This window comes from Pleurodeles waltl, chromosome 4_2 (genome assembly GCF_031143425.1).
Source record: "Pleurodeles waltl isolate 20211129_DDA chromosome 4_2, aPleWal1.hap1.20221129, whole genome shotgun sequence".
In the NCBI taxonomy this organism is placed as follows: domain Eukaryota; kingdom Metazoa; phylum Chordata; class Amphibia; order Caudata; family Salamandridae; genus Pleurodeles; species Pleurodeles waltl.
Genome location: NC_090443.1, coordinates 482,940,091 through 482,962,464, shown reverse-complemented (window position 1 = coordinate 482,962,464; position 22,374 = coordinate 482,940,091). Strand labels below are relative to the sequence as shown.

The 22,374-nt window shown below is 46.4% G+C and overlaps 1 protein-coding gene across 2 annotated transcripts in view; it reads left to right on the top strand.

Moving 5' to 3' along the window:
* Positions 1–22,374, top strand: part of HOOK2 (hook microtubule tethering protein 2) — a 223,062-nt gene that overhangs the window by 47,905 nt on the left and 152,783 nt on the right. For both annotated transcript variants that reach the window (XM_069231854.1, XM_069231853.1), the window contains 5 exons: positions 7,869–7,954; positions 8,550–8,622; positions 9,313–9,363; positions 12,979–13,111; positions 22,154–22,221. In XM_069231854.1, coding sequence (XP_069087955.1) covers positions 7,869–7,954; positions 8,550–8,622; positions 9,313–9,363; positions 12,979–13,111; positions 22,154–22,221 — 411 coding nt within the window. The remainder of the gene's footprint in view (positions 1–7,868; positions 7,955–8,549; positions 8,623–9,312; positions 9,364–12,978; positions 13,112–22,153; positions 22,222–22,374) is intronic.

The window sequence follows — 22,374 nt, the reverse complement described above, 5'->3', positions numbered from 1 at the left end:
GGTGCTGTTGGTTGGCAGTGAGGTAGCCCGATGATTTGAGTGCCGTAATTGGACTTCTGTGCCGCTAATGTTGAACCCTGCCAGGACTGTCTTTGCCATTCATCCTTCAGACTTAGCAGCATAAGTTCCATTGTGTTAAAATCTCCAGTTTTAAAAAACGCCTAGATAACGTTTCGGTTTGTCAGGTACGCTGTGTATACGGTTAGCTTTGCACGACGACCTGCTGTGTCAGGTGTCATAAACTGCGAAATGTCTCCCCGCCATCTTAAAATTCCAGCGGTAGGTGTTCCTTTGCCATGTTTTTATTAACGAGCGTTATTTTAACTTTGTCACTTTCATTTATCAAATCTCTTTTCCCAGTGGCTGCCAAGATTCCTGAAAATAAGTAGTTAAAGTCTCTTGGTGAAGTCCCAAACTTATCGAAATTCCACGTCATCTATGTAGTGTTTCTCCTTCCCACACGTATTTAATCTAACGTTTTTCTGTTAAGTGAACTGCCATACCGCGAATTGCGGCTGTTGGAATTTAAAATGCATGAATGTGCTGTCACGGTGTGATATTTTGGAGCTGGTTCCATTCCACACAGATGGCTCCACCGCAGCTGACGCCTGTGTGTAGGAATGAGAGCTGCCGGGGGTCCTTGGCTAGGGTCTGCGTTGTCTTCCGCATCGGTTCTGCGTGTCTCGTGACGTCACGCCCCCGCGTGGCGCTGGGAGAGACTGCCAAGGGTTGGCAGTAAGGATGATAAGCAAGGCAGGTGATTCAGCCAGGGATGTGGTGAGCACACAAGGGAGCTCCATGGGATCTCTTGAAGAAAGTCCACTTTCTTGCAAGACCGCATGTCCGCAGGCCTCTGATAAAGACCAGAGGGACTGAAAGTGTTTGGAAAGGAATTATAAATGGAACATGACTAAACATTCCGTGTGCATGAGCTCAGGACCGAGCATTGCCCAAAAAAAACCTCAACTGCCCCCATTGGGGGAGACTGAAAGGGAGCGTTAAGAAAATGCCTCCAGGGAATATTTTGAGGTTGTTCATGAATGAAGGTATTTAAGAGAAAACGCTCCGGTTAGTGACTTGTCTGCAAAACTGCAGCAGTCCACGTTTCCTTCACAAAGCACACTCCAATCTGGTGGCCGCAGTGCATCCATGCTTCCCTTACACACAACATGGAGAGCAAGCAGCAGCTGTTCAAGATTTTTACATTAACCCCTCCGCTGCCAGGCCTTTCCCCCTCCAGTGCCAGGCCTTTTTTGGGCTATTTGGGGTAGTTCGTGCCTAGGCCCTTATAACTTTTTGTCCACATAAGCTACCCGCGCCAAATTTGCGTCCTTTTTTTTTCCAACATCCTACGGATTCTAGAGGTACCCAGACTTAGTGGGTTCCCCTGAAGGAGGCCAAGAAATTAGCCAAAATACATCGAAAATGTATTATTTTTTTTGTAATTTTTTTTTTTTTTTAACAAAAATGGGGGAAAAAGTGCTGCAGAAGAAGGCTTGTGTGTGTGTGTGTTTTTTTTTCCCCTGAAAACGCCATCAACAAAGGGTTTGTGGTGTTAAAATCACAATCTTCCCAGCTTTCAGGAACAGGCAGACTTAAATCAGAAAACCCAATTGTTCAACACAATCTTGGCATTTTACTGGGACAGACCCCATTTTTACTATTTTTTTTTGTGTGTGTGCTTTCAGCCTCCTTCCAGTTAGTGACAGAAATGGGTGTGAAACCAATGCTGGATCCCAGCAAGCTCAACATTTCTGAAAAGTAGACAAAATTCATTTGATGAAATATAAGGAGTGAAAAATAGGTATCAATAAAACCTTTGTATTTCCAAAATGCCACAAGATAAGGTGTTGAGAAGCTGTGGTTATTTGCACATCTCTGTATTCCGGGGTACCCAGACTAGCATGTGAATTACAGGGTATTTCTCAAAAAGCTCCCTGGGTGGGAACTTAGCACATGAAGGAGGGACATTTAGCACAATGCACCAATAAAAGTGAAGAATTTAAGACAAGCACAACAAAGAATGAATGGCAAGAGTGGGCATGGTTAAAGCCCCTATACGGAATACAGCATGTCTGACAGGGACAGCGCATGCGCTGGCGAGGCTCGACGTAAAAAGGGGTCAGAGGGGTAGCGAAGCTAAAGAGCAGGGAGCACAAAGATCTGAGCCAAGAGCGCACCCGGCTTGAGGCTCGGCAGAAGAATGCATCAGGGCTGCAGCTGCATAGTGAGGAGGCAACTAGGAGTGCCATAGGTCAAAGCTCGCAGGAGCAAGCAGCAGGGGCTGGGCGTAAAGGTAGTCCGGGAAAACTGACAGTAGCGAGTGGCCTTACAGCACTATGGTGAGGTGGCACTAAGCAGCCTGCAGCACTAGGCAAACCAGCTAGCAAAACTATGAGGGCCTCACCATGAGACCCACCAATGATAGCTTGGGAGTCAGGACTAGCAAGCCTGGTCCCATGGTGGTGAAAGAGGAAATATAGAGGAATGAATCCAGCTGGCAGTTCAGGCTGTACTCTTCCCATGGGGAACAGGGTCAAGACTGATTTGCATATGGCTGGGTCTGAACTGAGGTGGCACGGTGAGCAAAAGAATGATGGATTAAACCCAGATCTGTGACTAGGGGTGAGTGTTTGAAAAGTTTCAACACTCCATCCATCTTTTTGTGTTGCTAAGGAAGGAATCCAACAACATATTCTCGCTCCTGGAAACTAAGCAGGCAGGGCTGGACTGGTGAATTATGATAAAGAACTATAAAGAAAGGCAGAAGGTTAGAGCAGAGTGCACTGTAGAAAACGGTCTACATGCTTTTAAAACTAAGGCTTGTGTACTAATAGAGAAATTTCCACAAAGCACAGTGGCTCTCTGGCAGTATGAGCATAAAATTCACGAGGCTCAGTTACCAAGGCAATGCTTGTCTTAAATATGATTATTACAAGAAAAAGATGTAAACCTAGCCTACTATAGAATAGGATTTCCAGGTTGTAGCAGGTTCTATGCACATAATGGTGGCGGCAAGGAAAGGTGCAGGCAAGGTAGATCATACTTTTCAGGCACCTGGGCTGAACCAAAGCAGTACTGGTTCTAACAGGGTTTGAGGTCAAGTACATACACATGAAGCAAGACAGACAGAGGGGCTGGCAGTTTTCTGGAAGTTTGAGCAGGGAGGTTCTAAATTGAACGTCGGGGCAGGAGATCCTCTAAGTTTCCAGCATGCCTGTGGAACCTGTGCAGGGGCACACACTGCAAGTGAGTGCTGAAAAGAAGAAAAAAAACACATCAGAGAAGAAAATAGCAACACAAATGAGCAATTGGGGAATTAGGAAGGGGAGACCAATTGGCTCATGACACCGACACCCCTTCACTTACCATGCTTACAGTAGCTGCTAAAAGGTTGCCACAAAACAAGCAGAGGATGCACCACTGTTAGTTAGAGGCTTCGAGAAGGGCTCCATCATACCCTACAGTGACCCTCCAAGCGAGTGCCTGAGTAAGGAACTCAAGTTAGTAGAAGAGCACAGCACAGAGACAAAAATAGCCGAAGAGATTCAGCTAGGCAGGCCCGTTTTGGAATCCTCTGCTAGAGCACTTCATGGTATTCCCATCTAGGTCTGATCCACAAGAAAGAAGAGGGCAAGTTCAGATTGATAAGCCATTTGTCCTACCCCAAAGGGGCCTCAGTCCACGATGGGCTGGAGCAAAACCTTTGCTCAGCCACTTATGCATCTGTAGGTTATGGAATTGACCTGGTGAGAGCGGCAGTGAGGGTGCCCTAATGTCAAAAGCGGGTATAGAATCAACATTCAGGTTGCCTCCAGTTACCCTAAAATTACTATTTAGTGGGCTTTAAGTTTGATGGGGTTTATTACTTCCACAAATGCTTGCCCATGGGCTGTGCAGTCTCTTGCGCCTATTTTGAGGCATTCCAAAGCAAACACAACAAGTGATGGACGGAATGCTGAACATTGTCAAACACTCACCCCCAGTCATTGATCTGGGTTTAATCCATCGTTTTTTTGCTCACCATGCCATTCCAGTTTGGACCCAGCCATATGCAAATCAGTCTTGACCCTGTTCCCCATGGGAACAGTCCAGCCCGAACTGCTAGGCCAGGTCTTCCCTGGACTGGAAACAAGCATCCTGGGACCGGTTTCGGGGTTTCACCCCTCATCAGCCATGCTAGCTTGAATCCAGTGGCATGGGAAGCACGGGACCCACGTCTGGGCATACCCTTCCCACTTAGGGCGACAAAGCAACACAACAAGTGATGGACGGAATGCTGAACATTGTCAAACATTCACCCCCAGTACAGTGATCTGGGCCTAAATCCATCGTTTTTAAAGCAAAAGAACGATGGATTAAACCCAGATCTATGACTGGGGGTGAGTGTTTGACAATGTTCAACATTCCGTCCATCACTTGTTTTTGCTTTGTCGCCCTAAGTGGGAAGGGTATGCCCAGATGTGGGTCCCGTGCTTCCCATGCCACTGGATTCAAGCTAGCCTGGCTGATGAGGGGTGAAACCCCGAAACCTGTCCCAGGATGCTTGTTTCCGGTCCAGTGAGGACCTGGCTTGGCAGTTCGGTCTGGACTGTTCCCATGAGGACCAGGGTCAAGTCTGATTTGCATATGGCTGGGTCCAAACTGGGGTGGCATGGTGAGCAAAAGAACGATGGATTAAACCCAGATCTATGACTGGGGGTGAGTGTTTGACAATGTTCAGCATTCCGTCCATCACTTGTTGTTTTTATTTTGAGGCATTCAGCATGTTAATTGAATGAGCACTCCATGATATACACCCAAGGGGCAGCAAGCTGCATTACTTAGACAACGACTTGTTCGAAGGGAAGACTGGTTCCAGCCAGTGCCAAGCATTCCTGGACTGCTTTGAGCAGTTGACAGAAGAGTTAGGAGTGTGGTGCCACACAAGAAGACAGCAGGTCGACCACAAGAACCACCTTTTTGGGCATGGAGCTGGACTCAGTCGGGTGTGCTGTTAAACGAGATCCAGAGTATGGTAGACAGAAAAAATACCACTTTGAACCAGCTGCATCAGCAGCAAAGCACGTTGAATAATGCAGTAAGAGTGATCCCAGCAAACTTTTGCAGAGATTCTGACGTGGCTAACAATGGGCTTGAGTAAGAAACAGAGGTGGTTTACAGTGACAGCAAGAGTGAAACTGAACCTCGAACTTGGCTATGTTTTCTAGCTTAATTCAATGGTTATGGTTATCTGGAGGGAGCATTGGGTGAATACGGTGCAACTGGAACTGTTCATGGACGCAGCTGAGTGTTGAGGGTTGGGCACGATAATGGGTACTTGAAGGCGTGTGGCATGGTGCCCACCATAGTAGTCGCATTCTCATTCTGGCAGGAAAGGCTAGCAAATAGACAGGTGACATTGTGGTCCGACAATCACACAGTGGTCCAGCTAGTGAACTAAAGCACTGGGTTTTGCCCAAGGGTATTAAGCTTGCTGTCTCACCTGGTTTGCTGCGAATTAAGTGCAGAGAGCTAGGACTCTACCCTGCTGCAATGACCCCATGGCTGATGCCCTCTCTTGTTTGCAGTGGTCCAGGTTTCTTGAGCTGGCGCTATAGGCAGGACAAGATGACACCATTCCCAATGGAGCATCGGCAGATAATTGAATAAGCTTAGACCTACCGCTAGATACAGCTTTAGCAACCACAACAAGTAGCAAGTATCGGAAGTGTAATGAGGTTTTCCAGTAGGTGATAGACTTAACAAAGCTCGGGGTCGGCATTCAGCGGAGGTGGTAGTAAGTTTGGTTCTGTGGGCATTCCGCAATAATAAGACAAAGATTCGGGTGCAGACATGCCTCCTGTCAGTAGCCTATTTCATGAAACTTTAAACTGAGTGTGATCCAACAAGTCCCATCTGCTGGAAAGCAGCGATGAAGGGCCAGGGCCCACATGCAGGGCAGAGTTGAGGATAACAGGCTATGTATAGACTTGTGACACGCTAAAAGTGATTGAGAAGTGGCTACCAAGGCTATGCACAGACCCATTTGAAATGGCGCCATTCAGAGCGGCCTTCATAGTTGCTTTCTTCGGGGCCTACAGAGATCGCAAAATAGTAGCCCCCACCAGAAGGAAAGCAGGCAAGGCTTGCCTATGCTGGTGCGACCTCCACATGGATAATGCTTACATGGAGATAAGACTTCGCCGGTCAAAAACCAATCAAGAGGCCAAAGGAGTATTGTCCTGATAGATTGCTTGGCCTTGGCAGCAAGCTGATTAGCGTGCTTGATGCAGGAATATGTATAGTTGAGACAGCCAGGCGAGTCACCATTATTCATACTTCAGGATTGGTTCTTTCTAAGCAGGTTTGTTTTCAGCATACATGAGAACGGCCCTGGATAAAGTTGGCTTTCCAGCTGAGTGTTTTTGTACCCATTATTTCTGCACAGGGGCTGCCACGTCAGCAGAGAAGTACAGAATAGGTGGGGACACCATTAGGACGGTGGGCAGGAGAAAAGTCCAATGCCTTCTAGGCATTCATTAGAACTATTATGTGTTGAGGCTCAGCATTCTTTCGTCACAGAGGGAGCCAAGCACACATGGACGGTTTGGCTGCATGGGCACTTCTGCGTCATGAGGACCCAGTATTGGTCAAGCACCCAGATGCAATACAAGGGCATGTGGTCTGGCAAGACTAGTATGCCCTGGAAAGCCAGGAATGAGATGGGTACACCTGCTGCCAACAGTGCGTGACTTTCTAGAGTCTGGTCCGAAGCCAAATGCAATTGTGATCCAGTTGAAGGGTGGAATGGCAATGACCTGGCAATGCTGGGCAGACACAAGCTTCCAGAAGATATAAGGAGTGGTTTAACAGAGGTGGCTAGGCTGGTACGTCCAGCAGATGTGGTCAGAAATCACAGCCCATTTTGAGTAGAAAGGAGCACTGAGCCATGGCGTGATTGAAAGATCCAGGAGAAATCTTTACATCTCCTTGAGCATATTCTGCAGGGGCATGTGTTGTGAATTTGCATACCACACACAGGCTTATCAGCTTTAAGGCCCCTGGCTATTCTGAGGATCGGCTTCATCTATCAGGGTTCGGCATGGACATGCTCCTCTTGAACATTGCATTGGCTTTTGAGCCAATTATATGCATCTAGCAAGACCCTCTCACTTCATTTTAAATAGAGTTTGAACGAAGAGTGAATACTTCAGAAACGGGAGCACCATGGGGTAGAGAATTAGACTATCTGTTAAAGAGGTACCAAAAGCACCTGTTACATTATCCACATTACGTGCTAAGTGCGGGCCTGAAGCAGGAGTGTGCAGAGAGCCCCGAGCAACAGTAAGAACTCCTGACTGAAGAGCAGGTGAACTGGACATGAATCTTAACAAGGACTTTACTAACAAACCCGGGCCCAGGACCACTACTAAACTGTAACAGTGCCTGAGTTTGAGCTTCACAAAGGTATTGTACGTAGGTCACTATCTGGCTATCCAAGCACTGTAAATGACAGTACCCATTACCAAACTCCGTGTTGGTCCATGCAACTGCCAGAATTCAAATGTATGCACTGGCATATAAATGCTGCTGAGTTGTTAACCCCTTGAGCTACCCCTCCCGGTCCCCAGGATGCTTAGTAGGAGATTGCACTCCAGACTTAAAGCGATCAGATTCAGAAGCTGCAACTTTCTGGTCCTATCAGTAGTAGCAGTCTCTCGTGCTTCCTGTGGCCTTAGCAGGGTCTGAAGGGAATATTTGAATATGGAGTATTAATTGGAGGGGGGCACAGAGAATGGTGAAAATAGTGTGTTACATGTGTGTACAATTCTTCTGTATTGCTCATATTCCAAACGTGTTAACGTTTTCCTCCTTTTTTTTTGCAGCTGCAGACATTTCAAGTTCCCTGCCCATGTGCCACTTACCAGGACTTGACTGGAGGGGTCACCATAGCACATGTGCTCCACAAAATGTAAGGCTCCAGCTGTTTTTAAGGCGGGCATTCTTTTCTGGCATGAGAGACAATGACAGGTCATCTTCCTAGGTGAAAGAAACAGTTTTCCCCTGGGACAGTGTGAACATGACACCAGTTTCTATAGGCGGTACTGCTTCACCTGAGAACAGATATGTCACAAGCTGCAGTATCCCTCCAAGTGCGAAGATCTACATAGGCAACATATGCATGGGGAGGGCAAATATGCACAGGGCTTTCCAGGAGAGGGCCTGGCAGATCTGCACTGGTTGTGGTCGTGTGCCAAAAAAAAGTGGTGTGCAATTGATATTAGAAGTGTGTTTAGGCTTCTTCATTGTGGGGCGCATTATTGCAGGTTGTTGTTCATTGTCGCTGGTTGTCGCATGTCTGCACTGTGTGTGAACTCAAATGCTACTTTACGAATTATGAGCACTGGGAACATGTCAGATGGTATTGTGACTATCCCAGCTGTATTAGGATGGGTAATCACCAGACTGAAGTAGCAGACATGTTTTTTTTTTTGTTTTTTTTTTTAGTATAACAAAATTCACATAGGATAGGGTAACTCAGCAGTCTGTCTTTTCTTTGTTTTCAGAGATCCAGTGTGGTTCAATGAGGCGTGGTTGCTGCGAATTAAAGAGGACGCTGGAGACAACTGGAGACTCAAAGTAATTGCGCTATTGTACACTTACAAATAGATATTTCACATGAATACCCCTTCTGTTTTGTTGCAGTTATGAGTACCATATAGCAGTATTGCAGTTTACCCTGCCTCCAGGTAGGGTTTTCAGACCAATCGTTTCTCCAGTGGCTTCTGACAAATTGAACTGGCTGTGTTTTCTGGGTGGATCCTATTTAATTTAGTACTGTCTCCGGGTAAGGCCTTCCCTTGTAATACGCTGAAGATTGAACTCTTCAGTAAGGTATTCTGTCCTCTAGAGTTGAGTGCCCCTCTAAGGCTTCCCATGCAGAGCACTGAAAACACAGCTTGTCTCTAGGTTTTCCATCTTCCCTCTTTACCAGAGCACCGAAGAGCAACTAAACTGTCAATGTTCCATACATTTGTTTCTGGGGGATGCAGGACTTAATCAGTTTTTCTTTGTCCGCCAGCATGTTGCATTCACTTTAGATTGCCTTTTCCACAGATTGTGTAACAACATGGTGGGGTTTCCTGTGGGGGCTAATATTTAATGATATACCACCGTCCCTAGCATGGTGTTTGCAGAATTTGATTAAACAGTGCGGTAGAATGAGATCCCAGTGGCTGTACTCGGACTCTAAACTGTTACAATAAACTGAAAGTTTCATTTCCTGCCTGGTCAGTGCTGCCACGTTTACTTTCTCTTCTTGCCTTGCAGATAAGCAACCTAAAGAAAGTCCTGCAGAGCATGCTGGAGTACTACCAGGACGTGAGTTTCCGGCCACTCGTTCCGTTCTTCAAGAACGGACCTTGGGTTACACTGGGAAGGGGTATTTTGCAGAGGAGCGGGGGCATGGGAACTGATTATATTCATAGACATGGGTCACTTTAGGGATAGTTACGTTTCCGTAACACGAGGAAGGACTGTACACTCTTGAAGTCTTAAGGGAAAATGAAAAGTCTTGATGCCTACGGGCACTAAGAGGTTCTACTTCTTGAGCCCAGGAGGATGTGGAGGAGGTTTTCTGCAGTGGTGAAATCCTGAGCAGCTTCTGACTTCAGAAGGAGACTTCTTAATTGTGATGACCTCTACATTTCCAGATGCAGCCTCCTCTCCGCCCTTCTTGTTGGCACTGCCTAGCAATTTGTGAAGATACCCACTTCAGCATTATCTCTAGGGATGCAGCTCACAGCTGTGAGAAAACGGGCCAGACCTTTTTAGGTTTGCCTGCACAGCGCTTGCGAAATCCTTTATGTTAAGAAAAAAAAAAAAAAGTAATCTTAAAGGGGGCTTAGAGCCCACCCATTACTTACTGTGACTTACAATTGGCTGGCTTCCACGTGGTCTCCACATCACTCTACTTATCATTGGCTGGCTCCCAGGTGGCTCTTTGCTGGTCAGCACCTCCTCCTTGCCTCTGTCGTCGTGCAGTGAAGACTAGCCCCGGGCCCAAGTAATGCCTCTGCTACCTGTCTCCTTCCACTTGTTTTAGTTTCTATGGTCAGCTGAGCTGCTGGCCCTGCCGGAATGCTGCACCCCCTCAGATTGCCGAATTTCTCTTGATTTTCTACTACGCAGACATCTGTTTGTTTTTTTTTTTTGTTGTTTTTTTTGTTTTTGAGGAAATGCACAGATGTAAATCCTAATATCATAATTTCGCACCTCTTATTCATTTCTGCTAAATTTATGGAACATGTGTTTTAGAGTGCTAGGCTGTTCTTGGCACTGAGAGCACAACACGGTTTGTGAAAGTGAGAATTCTCACTAGAGTGACTGCGTTCAGAAAGGAGTGTGGCATTTTACGTCTTGGTTGCTTTCAGTTGGTTCAAACATGCATAAACCTTAATGCGCCACCTCTGTTTTCTCAAGAGTTAGAAGAAGTGGATAATTTATTAGGAAACGCTGGATTTTCAGGCTTGAGGTAGCTTTAAACATGCCTTCTTGTTAATGTTGAAAATCCCGCTGTGCTTTTTTTTCCCGGTTTTATATAGCGCAATCTCAACCTGAACGTATTGGAGCGCTTTACACGAGCACCAGTTATGTTACCCAAGGACACATTCATTTTTTGGTAGTCAAGAGGAGTTGAAGTGATTTGTGCAGAGTCACAGGATGTTGAGCCGACACAGAGGCTCGAACCTGGTTACCCATGTCCAAGGTCGGCAGCTCTAACCATTACGCCAGATCCTCTCCCCTCCGCTTTCTGTAGCCTGTCCGTTTTGAAGGAACGTAATTGGTCGATTGATATTCTCGACTGTCGACATGCTGGGGGCTTCTGGTGCCAAGGAATGCAGGGGTGATGGATCCTTTTGTTTGCTTAGTTTGCTTAGCTGCCTTGGGAAGGTTGCTATCAGTGGCGTCCGCACATCATTTTTTGTAACACTCTGCGTTATCAAGACAACACATCTTTCTTCGAGGGCCGTCAGCATGAGCTAAGCTTGTGAGGGCAAACCTTATTGTAGACTTAGAAATTCTAGCATATTTATAGCCCAGACCATCTGCTAGTGCTCCATTGACTATTGCCACCGACCCTGCAACTGGATATTTGCAAAGCCAATAGTTCTTCCATAGGCAAAAACCTATTGGCTTTGCCAATGCTTGTTATTAAGAGAGTTGTGCCGCAGTCGGGCGAGACATGACTGCACCTACCTCATGCAGTAAGATGTCCATCACATGGTGATGACTGCATGGGTTCATAGACCACACCTTCAGACACATATAAAGTGTGGAGTACATTTTGTTGAAGCAGTCTGTCTCCGCCAGCAGTGTCAACAAAGTGGGCCTGGTTGGTGAACATTTGGTGGTGCTGCACATACTGTTGTATATTCTTCCCAGAGAGAATGTAAGGTCTTTTATGGCATGGGCCAGGACTTTCACCCAGAACTTAGTAAATGGAATTGGGAGATCACTTTGCAGGCACAGTGTCAGCACTAAGGCTGGCATAGGCTTGATACCTCAAGTATTGATAGACATCAAACTGGTTGGGGGGAAAAACAGATTTCTTCTGTGGAATTACCCTTGCTCAGTGATCTAGCAAGTTTAAGTGCCTACCATGTTCACTCTGAGAGAAGAGTACTCAAAGCTATTGTCCACATCTATCAATCAAGAAATAAAATGCAGAAAATAAATAAATAAAAATAGTACTTTGAGATTCATGACTAATTCCTCTGCATTTACAGCTGAGCATGAGATCCTGAGCAGCTACTGGTGGCGACCTCACTGACTGGTTTAAGTGCTGCCATGAAACATAACTGCGAAATGCAAACATAACACCACCACTGTGAACAAGCAAGAAACCTAGCTAGCAAGATTACATGAACCATGTTTATAATGAAAAACCTATTCTAAAGAAAGACAGTGCTAAAAACTATAGGGTCATTAGGATAAAATAACTGTGCAAGGCGACTTGCGGGAACCTATACTTAATGCAGAGTACTTTCTAAGCACAGCAGATATTAAACTGGAACTGAAAGAAGGGAGGGCTGCTTGGGAAGAAAAGTCCAGTAGATGTCGCCGAGGGCAAACTGCATTCAATTGTGCAGGTTTACAGTACAGGTAAGTAAGATTGTGCTGTTTTGAAAAACTGATTGCAGCCTGATGCCCAAAACTCCACTAGCCGAGAACAATGGGGAAAAAGTTGAGGAGCTAACTTCAGCACTGTGGGTAGGTAACAGGTTATGCAGTTTCACGAAGGTCCAGAATACAGATGCACACTTTCTTGGTCAATAAACTGATACACAATTGTCAAAGGTAAATGGTATAAGAAATGGTTGGAACAAAAAGCAGAAAGTTGCATCAGGCTTCTGCAGTAGGGCATTTTCATTAGTGATATCTAATGTATGCATTGTGGCTCTAAGTTCACACACCCTAACAGACCAAATGAGATTACTTGTGTCCTCAGCCTAGCTCCAGCTACCACGCATAGGTCTGATTTTGTGATGCCTCGTACTTCTTCTGCAAGTCTTTGGAGAAACAGATGCCAGACTGCAATGCATCACATGAGGTGTAGTTTTTGGGTGCACCCTAAATGTATCGGGAAGGTTGAACGGCACAGTTTCCTGCTACATAGTTCCTAGTAACTCCATGTATTCGGCTTGGAAGCATTCGATTCAGGTTTTCTTGATGACAGCATTTGGGAGGATGAAAATGCCAAGTTCTCATACATTCTGTAGTTGTGCATTTTGCAGCTCAGAAAAAAAATGTATCAGTGTAGAAGTAGTCTCTCTTTTTTTGTTTTTGTTTTTTTGTTGCTAAAGTTTAGTAACACGGAATGACATACTTCTCCTCCAGACTGATCCCCTTGCGTTTCCATCCATGTGCGTCAAAATCAAGGCCCCTCCTCACACATGGCATGGTTTTAATAAGTTCTCTCTCCCTTCTTCATAGGTGTTGGGTCACCCAGTGTCCGATCACCACCTGCCGGATGTAAACCTTATTGGCGAGTTCTCCAACACAGTAGAGCTGGGAAAGCTGCTGCAGCTGGTCCTAGGTTGCGCCATTAGCTGTGAGAAGAAGCAAGGTGAGTGTAATCTATCAAATGTATGGGGTCTCGGTGAGGATTGACTAATGGGAACCGAGTTCCATGACTTTTTTTTTTTTTTTAACCTATTTACGGTTTCTTTACACAACTGCTTCTGCAGTTTCGTTATTATTTTTTTTGTTGCAGAAATGCCATACCTTGTTTTATTTTACAGCCCCACTTGATTCTCATAATTGGTATGTATTTTGCTTCGTGGTGAGCAGGGAGATATAAACTGTTTGGGCTGCACTACTTCCTGCTGTACTCCTCCCCATACCTTTTTCCACTTAGGTGAGCCAGAGCAGTGGTACCCAACCTTTTTACTTCTATGGACCCCCACTTTATCATTACTGGAACCTGGGGACCCCCACAGATTCATTATTGAATCCTGGGGACCCCCCCCTTCTCACCCCTCCTCCACTGAGTCATTATTGAAAGCTGGGGACCTTATGTGTTAATATTTTTTTAATTTTCTAAGCAGTCGCGGACTCCCTGAGAAGGCTTTGCGGTCCCCTAGGGGTCCCCAGACCACAGTTTGGGAGCCACTGAGCCAGAGGATATCTGCCAACAGAGCATTATGTCTGTATTTGGAATAAGCTGTAAACGTTTCTTAAATTTGAACACTCCCAATGCACCATAACAGTAGATGTACCAATCGTGAATCCTAAGGTGGACCTCTGATCACTCTTTGCACATCCTAAAACTAGAAATGCATGGAAATGACAGCACATTAATCTTGTGAGGAAGGCTCTCGATTTCATCTGTCCTGTCAAATATTTTTGAATGTTTAGAACACAGGTAGGAAAACCTCGCCTGCCTCGGCCAGTCTAAAATGGAGTGTCCCTCATTAATTATGGAATTAGTAGTCTCAGACACCCTTTCATTGCCTGTGTTCTACCCACTCCATGTCCTTGCTTTACCGTCCTCTGTTCTGTAAAACTGATCAGTTACTCATCCCCCCCAGAAAAAAATTAAAATGCTCCTTGTCCAAACTTTTCCATTGGTTGAGGTTACAGCTTTTCCCACTGGTCAACATTTGAGATTGGTGAATGAAGATCTGTTTTTGGGGGCCAAGTATCCAGAACTGTATTCTTTAGAGGAATATTTCTAACTCGTCTGGTTTCAGGGTGACTGACCACAGTCAGTGGAACACTCTGTAATACTCAGGTTGAAGAGAAACATCGCTTTGGCTTTGCAGTAGTTTGTATTAGGCATTTGCGGATGATGCAGGCTCGCCACACTTTCAATCCTAGAATTTTCTTTGATGATCCTCATCCTTTTTATTCAAGAGATTCTTAATGGTTCGTTTCTTGGCATAAGGGTCTTATGGTACCTAGGCAGCTCTTACTTTGCTTCTTGTCCTCCTGATGAGCAGCCTGACTCTCTACACACAGCGCAGTACAGCTACCTCTTTTTGCAAGGCAGGCTGAAGAGTGTGTGGGGTTTCTAGCCTTGCCTGGTCCTAGCCGTGAAAAGGAGTGGAAGACAGAGCAGCTAGGAAACTGCTGAGCTTTGTCCCTAGGAAAGATTTTCTGAGTTGTTGAACATCGTCTCCTGCAGAAAACCAGACTAAGTACAATTACTGGCTGAACAGGTGTTGAGACGGAAAAGTCCTCTACTATATAATAGACCTGCACCTCTGCCCTGCATGCCCAACTGTACTGATGTCTGGATCCCCAATGCTGATTTATGTTGACGTAGGCAAATATGGGTTAAACTGTGCGCCTTGACCTAGGCCTGTCTCACAGATTCCAATTTTGTTGGACTGAGAGGGACGTCCAAAGTGCTATCCTCATAGTTGTGGAAGGCTACTGCTGCTACAAGGAGTTAAGCAGCACAAATGCAGTGGAGGCAGCATATCATGTACCTATCAACAAGATTAAACAGGTCCTTTTTTTTTTTTTTAAATAATATAACCTGTCACTCGAGTGAGGCTTACAGGATCACTTATTTTTTAAATTTTCGCTAATTTGTGCTTAACTCGCCCTTAGCGTACATTGGTTTGGTGTGAAGTGCTGTGCAGCACAGAAGTAGTGTATCTGGTGTATCTATGCTTGGGAAGGGTACAATACCGGGATAATGAAGGACTGAGAATTGGACGCATAGTTAATGCATGTGATTGGTGTATATGAGCCTATGAATGGTACAGTACCTGAAGGATGCAGTGCGTGCAGGAAAAATGCATGTGCTGTGTTTATGTATACCTATGAGTGGTGCAATGCATGAAAGGTGCATTGCGTGTATGTTAAATGCATAAGCTAAGTCTATGTGTGCCTATAAGTAGTACATTATATGGAGGATACAATGCCGTGCAGTGCGTACATGCTTTGTATATGCACTTGGTGTTTGTGTCTCTGTGAATATTCCATGTTGGACCCATTTGCCCCTGAGAATCACCCCCACTGGCAGCAGGTTAACTATAACCTCTGTGATCTTGTGAGAGTATGTATATGCAAAGAACATTATATGGTTTTGCTTCAAGTGTCCCCACTACACCTTTATAGCAGCCCCAAGGGTCATGGATGACCTGTGTAACTACTAGTCGAAACCGTCTGTGGAGCAATACAGCCAACCCCCCTGGAACTCACGCTAAATCTAGAATTGAAGACCTGGTCATATCCAAACCTGCGCCAAAAAAGGCTGCAGTAGTCCAGTAGGTGGGTCTCCTGCAACAGGCCAACACCCAACAGATGCCGCTTGATAAAGCAGGGGACAGCTGTGCGCTTGATGCGATTGAGGAGCCCATTGAGGTTCCAAGAAAGGAGGTGAAAATCAGCCGTATGGCTTATCAGTGAAGTTGAATAATGTCTGCCTCAGTAGTACAGAGAGAGACAAGGCATGTGGTGTCTATTGTGTGTGAGTACCAACTGACTAAACAAATGGTAAATAACACGAACTGGAAACAATCCTGGCTCCCCCTCCCCCTCCATCATCAACCCCCATGCTTCCACACCAGAAGCATCTGTCGCCCTAAAGTCCCCAATAACCACAAAATCAGAATACATTGCGGGGTATTCGAGGTGGACATCCTCCGGAACCAGGATCTCAGGTCTACTTTCACTGAGCGCCCTAGGTGCAGGACCTAAAAACAGTTCCAGGACAGGACTGGAATTGTCTCATGGTTGTTGCTCCTGTCTTTCTGTGAATCCCCCTGAGCCAGAGCCCTCTGCACGCTGGGAGTCCGGAAGTGCACAGGCTAGCAGGGCAACAGGGGATCACTCTCTCCCCAACTGGGAGCCCCCAAATTCAGAGTCCGAGGAGTCAGGCGAGAGCTTGCATGATCCACATCTTCGTCGAGATCTGGTCTGCTAGTGCATCACGGGCAGGGGTAGGAGCGGCAGCAGGTTCTGCCCAGCGACCCCCGGAGGCAGTACCTCGAGGTTCATGACATTTGTGTGCTCTCTTTTCTGTCTCCCACTCACAAGTTGCTTCCGGTGTATCGAAAAAGTAGATGCAGGACTTGTAGACAATCTTTAGTTTGCCAGGAAAAAGCAACATATTGCTGGGCCATTTCCTTCAGCTTTACCTTCACTGCCTCAAACGATCTATCACTGTCTTTGGACAGCTGATGTATAATCAGGAAAGATCATCATAGGAATCAATCAATCAATCGATCGATCGATAGATGAGCTTGTTCTGGGTGTGTGCATAGTGCAGGATAACGTTCCTGTCTCTAATTCAGAATTTTAACGATGATGGGGGTACATCCAGCAGGGACCTGCTCGGTTATGGCTTAGTATGCTCACTCTGCCACAAACCATAGGGAGAGAACCCTCTTTGGAATCCAAGACTTAATCCATTTTTTTCTATATAGTTTTGGCTGGGGAAATTCTGCATTCTCAGAGAACACCACAAAGAGACGCTTATTGTGCCGAGAGTGGTTTGCTGCATCTTCTGCCCTTGCCTCCAGGATGGGGGTAGTGGAAATCAGCGCAGTCACCCCGCCTTGAGATCTGCAGTATCATCCTCTGTCGTAGAGCCTCTACCCTTCACCTCAGTAACCCTCCCGGCCACATTGCGTAGGTCTTGATGGAGGAGGGCAACATCTACCCCACCTCACCAATTTTAGTCTCAAACAATTTGCATGAAGTTTGAATTGCCACCTCTGTAGGTGCTGGGGGCTTGGAGGCCAGGGGGCCAGTGGCTTGGTGCCTGGTAGCCTCAGGGGGGAGGGGGCAGGTAGTGTTACATTTCTGGTGGGCCTTTAGCTTTCTCCATGGCAGCTGCGAACAGTATGAGCGCAGGCTCGAACAGCAGTGTCAGGGAGAGGTGGGCCAACCAGACCTCAGGTGGGCAGTGCGGGTCCAGCCACCACCGCTGCAGGTCCCTTCCCAGGGAGCTGGACTGCCTAGAGATCCCACAGGAAATGTCGAATCATCATCATCATCATCATCCTCCGGAGGAGCACTCAGTGTCAACGTAGGCCATGTGAGATGGCCCTTGCCAGGAGGACCGAGCAGCACCACCACCTGTCCAGAGGAGGGGCCCAGGATGAGGAGAAAAATGAATGGCCCCCTGGCCCGCCCACCCCTATACCCTTCGCATGGGGGAGCCCAAGCAGCTTGGGCCAAGTAAGTTGAGGCTGGGGGCCTGGCCGGCAGTGAAAGAAGGTCCCGCTGAGTCACAGGACCAATGCAGATGAATGTTAAGGCTAGTTTAGGAACCCAGGAGATCTGCATGTTGTGTTCTCCTACTGCTGCGTACTTCCTTACCTGCACGGCCCGCCTAAGACCGACTGGGTCCCAGGCCTGGCCCAAGGACTCTCACGCCAGGGAATGCATCAGCGAGCTCACGAGCTACTCCTCAACTTCTTCCTAGTGGTCTGCTTCACGCTCTGTTGAGTGTGCACTGTCCTCTGTTCCCTGCAGCGCCAGCCTCCAGGACTTCACGAGCAGGCCTTGTCACCCCCTCCGGGCGGGCGCCATGCTGCCCATCATGTCGACGGCCGCTCCCTCCTCCACACCAGCGGCAGGTGGGCATGCAAAGAGCCACCAGCCATGACAGGGACCCGCAGCAACTCTAGAGCACTGGTTGGGCCGCAGTCGGCCAGTGAGTGCAGCGAGATTACGGCGGATGGTGGAGGAGGTCCAGGAGTGTTACTAGAATGCACCCGCCATCTTGGCCTCACAATGTTTGATATTTTTAACAGTAAATATTGCTGGGAAAATGCAAATTTTTATCTCTGTATATACAAAAATAATTTAAAACTGATAACCATGCGCCTTAATTATACTTTTCAGGCTCGTATGTGGCTAGTGTAAATATCCAGTTATTTAAGTTTGGTTACTGTAGCCACAGGTGGTTTTACTATACATTACTGTCCTGTTACCATTTTCCCTTACTGTGTAAAAGCATGCTCAGCTACTTGTGTTCGTAGCTCAAACAGCTGATTTCTCTAATGTTCCTTTTCTCCTTTTTCTTGGCGTGATTCCTTTACTTTTTCCAAGGCCTGTGGGGGTTGTAATCAGTATTATGACCTATCATCTGTCTTTGACCAATCAGTGTCCAGGCAGGCCAGAACATTCTGAGGGACCTTTGTTACATCAGCAGTCAGAGGCGTGCTATAATGCGGCCTGACATGCAGATGCCTGGGAAGCCTAGGCCTTGGGGAGAAATGGGGTTCCACAGTGTCACCCTTCCCCATTCCTGACATGTGTTCCTCCAGAAATCAGAGGGGTGACAGGAGCCGAAATCTGGTAAGGTAGTTCAGTGGGATGAGAGCCTGCTGCATAGCTGCATATGTGACCCGGATGATAAGGACTTGAATCCCCTCCAACTCTTGATTTGGAAACTAATTCCCAAGCGTCCAAAGACCATTTTGTTTATAATGTTCAAATTTATTTTAAACTAGGTCCTTTGTGTGATAATTGACATATTACAGAAAAGTCCATCAGCACTGTCCAAGGAACCGCCTTCCCTTTACAGTTCAGGGACCTTCACTTATTTAAGCCAGTTCTTATAATAAAGAAATGCAATTTTTTTTCCCTGATATGACTGTTTTTTTAGCTGGACGCCTACCGGACAGTGCTACTGTGTGGCTTGCCCTATGACATCCTGGGGACGTGGGATAAGCTTCCATGATAACTCGCTCAGCCCATTGCTTTCCATTGGCTTTGTGGTTTGTAACTCACATTTGCCTGCTTTCTATTTGTTGTCTGTATTTGTTTTAGACTGTCCAGCTTTTGTTTGTCCCTTCTCTCGCCCTTTTTTCCCTATTACCCTATGTACTGAATTCTTCCACCAGTACTGAATTTCTGTAAACAGGCCTTTAAATATTGTTCTTATCTTGTCACTTCAGGTGTGCATTCAAAGACAGTGGCCAAATGTCAGGGTCTGTCTCCAGGGAGCTTGGTGTTTACTTTTCTTTCTCTGACTTCGGAGTGAGAGGATTTATTTGGCAATCCTGCTGGCTACTGGGGAAGTGCTGGAGGAATGCTGTACAATGTTGTTTATTTCTAGCACACAACAAAATTTAAATATCTAAATTAACTATGCAGATATTTCAGTATATATCAGAGTTCATAAACCACAAATGAAGCAAATATTTTTGGTAATTGTGAAGTGTGGTGTAAACAATTATTTAAATAGGATCAAAACAAATCAATATACTAGGTGAAGACATTTCCACACATTATTATTCGTGCACTGTATACTTTTATCAGTGAAACTGTCTATGAAAATGTAATGATCATTTCAATTGAGGATGTGTTATCTGTATTGTCAGTGTGCTACCACACATGCATATTCCACTCACTCAACACTATGCCATGCGAAACTGTCACTGCACTCTACTCTGCAACACTCCACTGTACGCCACTGCACTGTTCCTCTGTACACCAATCTACCATTTATGCCAATGTACTCTATCCCACACTTCTCTGAAATGCACCAATGCACTCTTCGCTGCCGCACTCTGCACCACTCTACTCTGCAACACTGCACTCTATACCACTCTACTCTAAACCACTTCACTTTATACCAGTGCACTCTGTACCACTCCACTCTATGCCACTCTAATCTGCTCTGCACCTTATGCCACCATATGCCCCTATACTCTACCGGGCACCACTCACTCTACTATGATAAGATCTACTCTGCTCCACATCACCGCACTCCACTCTGTGCCACCGCACTCTGCACCACTTTACTCAAAACCAATGCACTGTATGCCACTGCACTCTGTGCGAGTCTACTGTGCACCACTGCACTGTACGCCATTATACTCTACTCTGCACCACTTTACACCTCTGCACTCTACACCATTGCACTCTAGGTCACTTTATTCTACCCTGCAACATTCTGTTTTCCTCTGCGCCGCCCTATTTTCCTCTGCGCCGCCCTATTTTCCTCTGCGCCGCCCTATTTTCCTCTGCGCCGCCCTATTTTCCGCTGTGCCATTCTACTCTGCACCACTGTGTGCCACTCTACACTACTCTAATCTACTCTGTGGCACTCTACACTTCTCTACACCACTTTGCGCCATGCCACTTTGCGCCATGCCATTCTACACCACGCCACTCTAGTCTGCTCTGCACCACCCTGCTGTACCGTGCACCACTCCACTCTGACAGTCTACTCTGTGCCACTGCAGTTGGCACCACTCCACACTACTAGACATCACAGCACTCTACACCAAAGCACTCTATTCTAATCTACTCTGCACCCCTGCACTTTATGCCAGTATAGATTACCATGCAACACTTCACGCCTCTGCATTCTACTCATTTGCACTCTTTGCCACTCTGTTCTACTCTGTACCACAGTACTCCACTCTGAACCAGTCTACTTCATTCTATTTTACTCTGCACCACTCTACTATATACCACTGCACTTTGCCACTGAACTCTACTCTGCACCACCCTATGTCACTCTACTCTGCACAACTCTAAATCACTGCCCACTACGCTGCTGTACCCTAAACCACCGCACTCTATGCTAATGAACTAAATACCACTTTACTTAAAACCAATACACTCTACGCCAATCTACTCTGCACCACTGTACTTTACTCCACTTCACTCTAGGCCACTCTACTCCACTTTGACACTGCAATCTATGATACTCCACTCGGTGATGATGTACTCCATTAAACTCTACTCCACTCAGACACTACTCCATTCTAGGCCACTCCATTCTACAAGACACTCCACTTTTCTACAACACACTACTGTACTCTGTGCCACTCCACTCCACGCTTGACTTTACAATACTGTACTCCACTCTGTCATAGAGTGGAGTGGCAGAGTGGAGTAGTGTAGGGAAGTGGAATGGCAATCTACTCCGCTCTACGCAACACCCTCTAGGCCACTCCACTCTACACGGCACTCAGTGCCACTCCACTCTACTCCCTCCACAACACTTCATGCCACTCAACTCTGCACCACTCCATAACACTGTACTGCACTCTCCGACACAACATGCCACTCACCTTTACCTCACTACCATTTATCCATGCTGAATAGTAGCCACACTTTTATACAACATGGCTAAACATATTGGCGGACCTATTGGCTTTGCCAATGCTTGTTATGTGAGTGGTGTAGGAAGACAGAGGGTATAAGTATTTACTGTGTACAGATTTCAGTGTTGGCCCGGCATGTCTGGATTTGTGTGCTTGGAAAAGCTGCATGTAAGTCCCAGCTCTGAACTGGAGGTTTTTGCTTCAGTTAAGGATTGGGGTGCACTAACAGAGCTGTGTGTTTGAGATTGACTCTCAGCTCTCAGTGCGTTTACTTCAGAGTACTGGAAAAGAAGGGTGTGATTCAGGTTACAATTTCATGCAGTTGCAGAGTTTTGAATGGGACCTGTACCTTTTGTGAATGGGGCGTGTAAGCCATTTGTGATTTATATGTCCTGCAAGAGCAGAGTACATTGTGCTGCACCGTCTGTGCATGCTTCAGGAGTATTTTAGTGTACTCCGAGATCTTAATGAGGCAACGACTCTCAGAACTTGTAGGAGCAGACCCTTATAGGGCTCATGCTGCAGAGGGGACCTCCTCTTGCCATCTATGGTCTGACTCTTCCCTATCACTGCCTCCCTAGAACACATCCAACAGATAATGACATTGGAGGAATCGGTCCAGCACATGGTCATGACCGCCATCCAAGAGGTAAGCCAGTCATATCTTTGTGGTCATTCGTTCCTCTGTGTCCCTTCACGTGTCCCGTCCCCACCCCGTTATTAATTATTGTTGTAAATTTTTTTTGTGTTAGTATTGTGCTTTGAGGAATGAGCTACGCGCCCTCCCATTATCAAGGCTTCA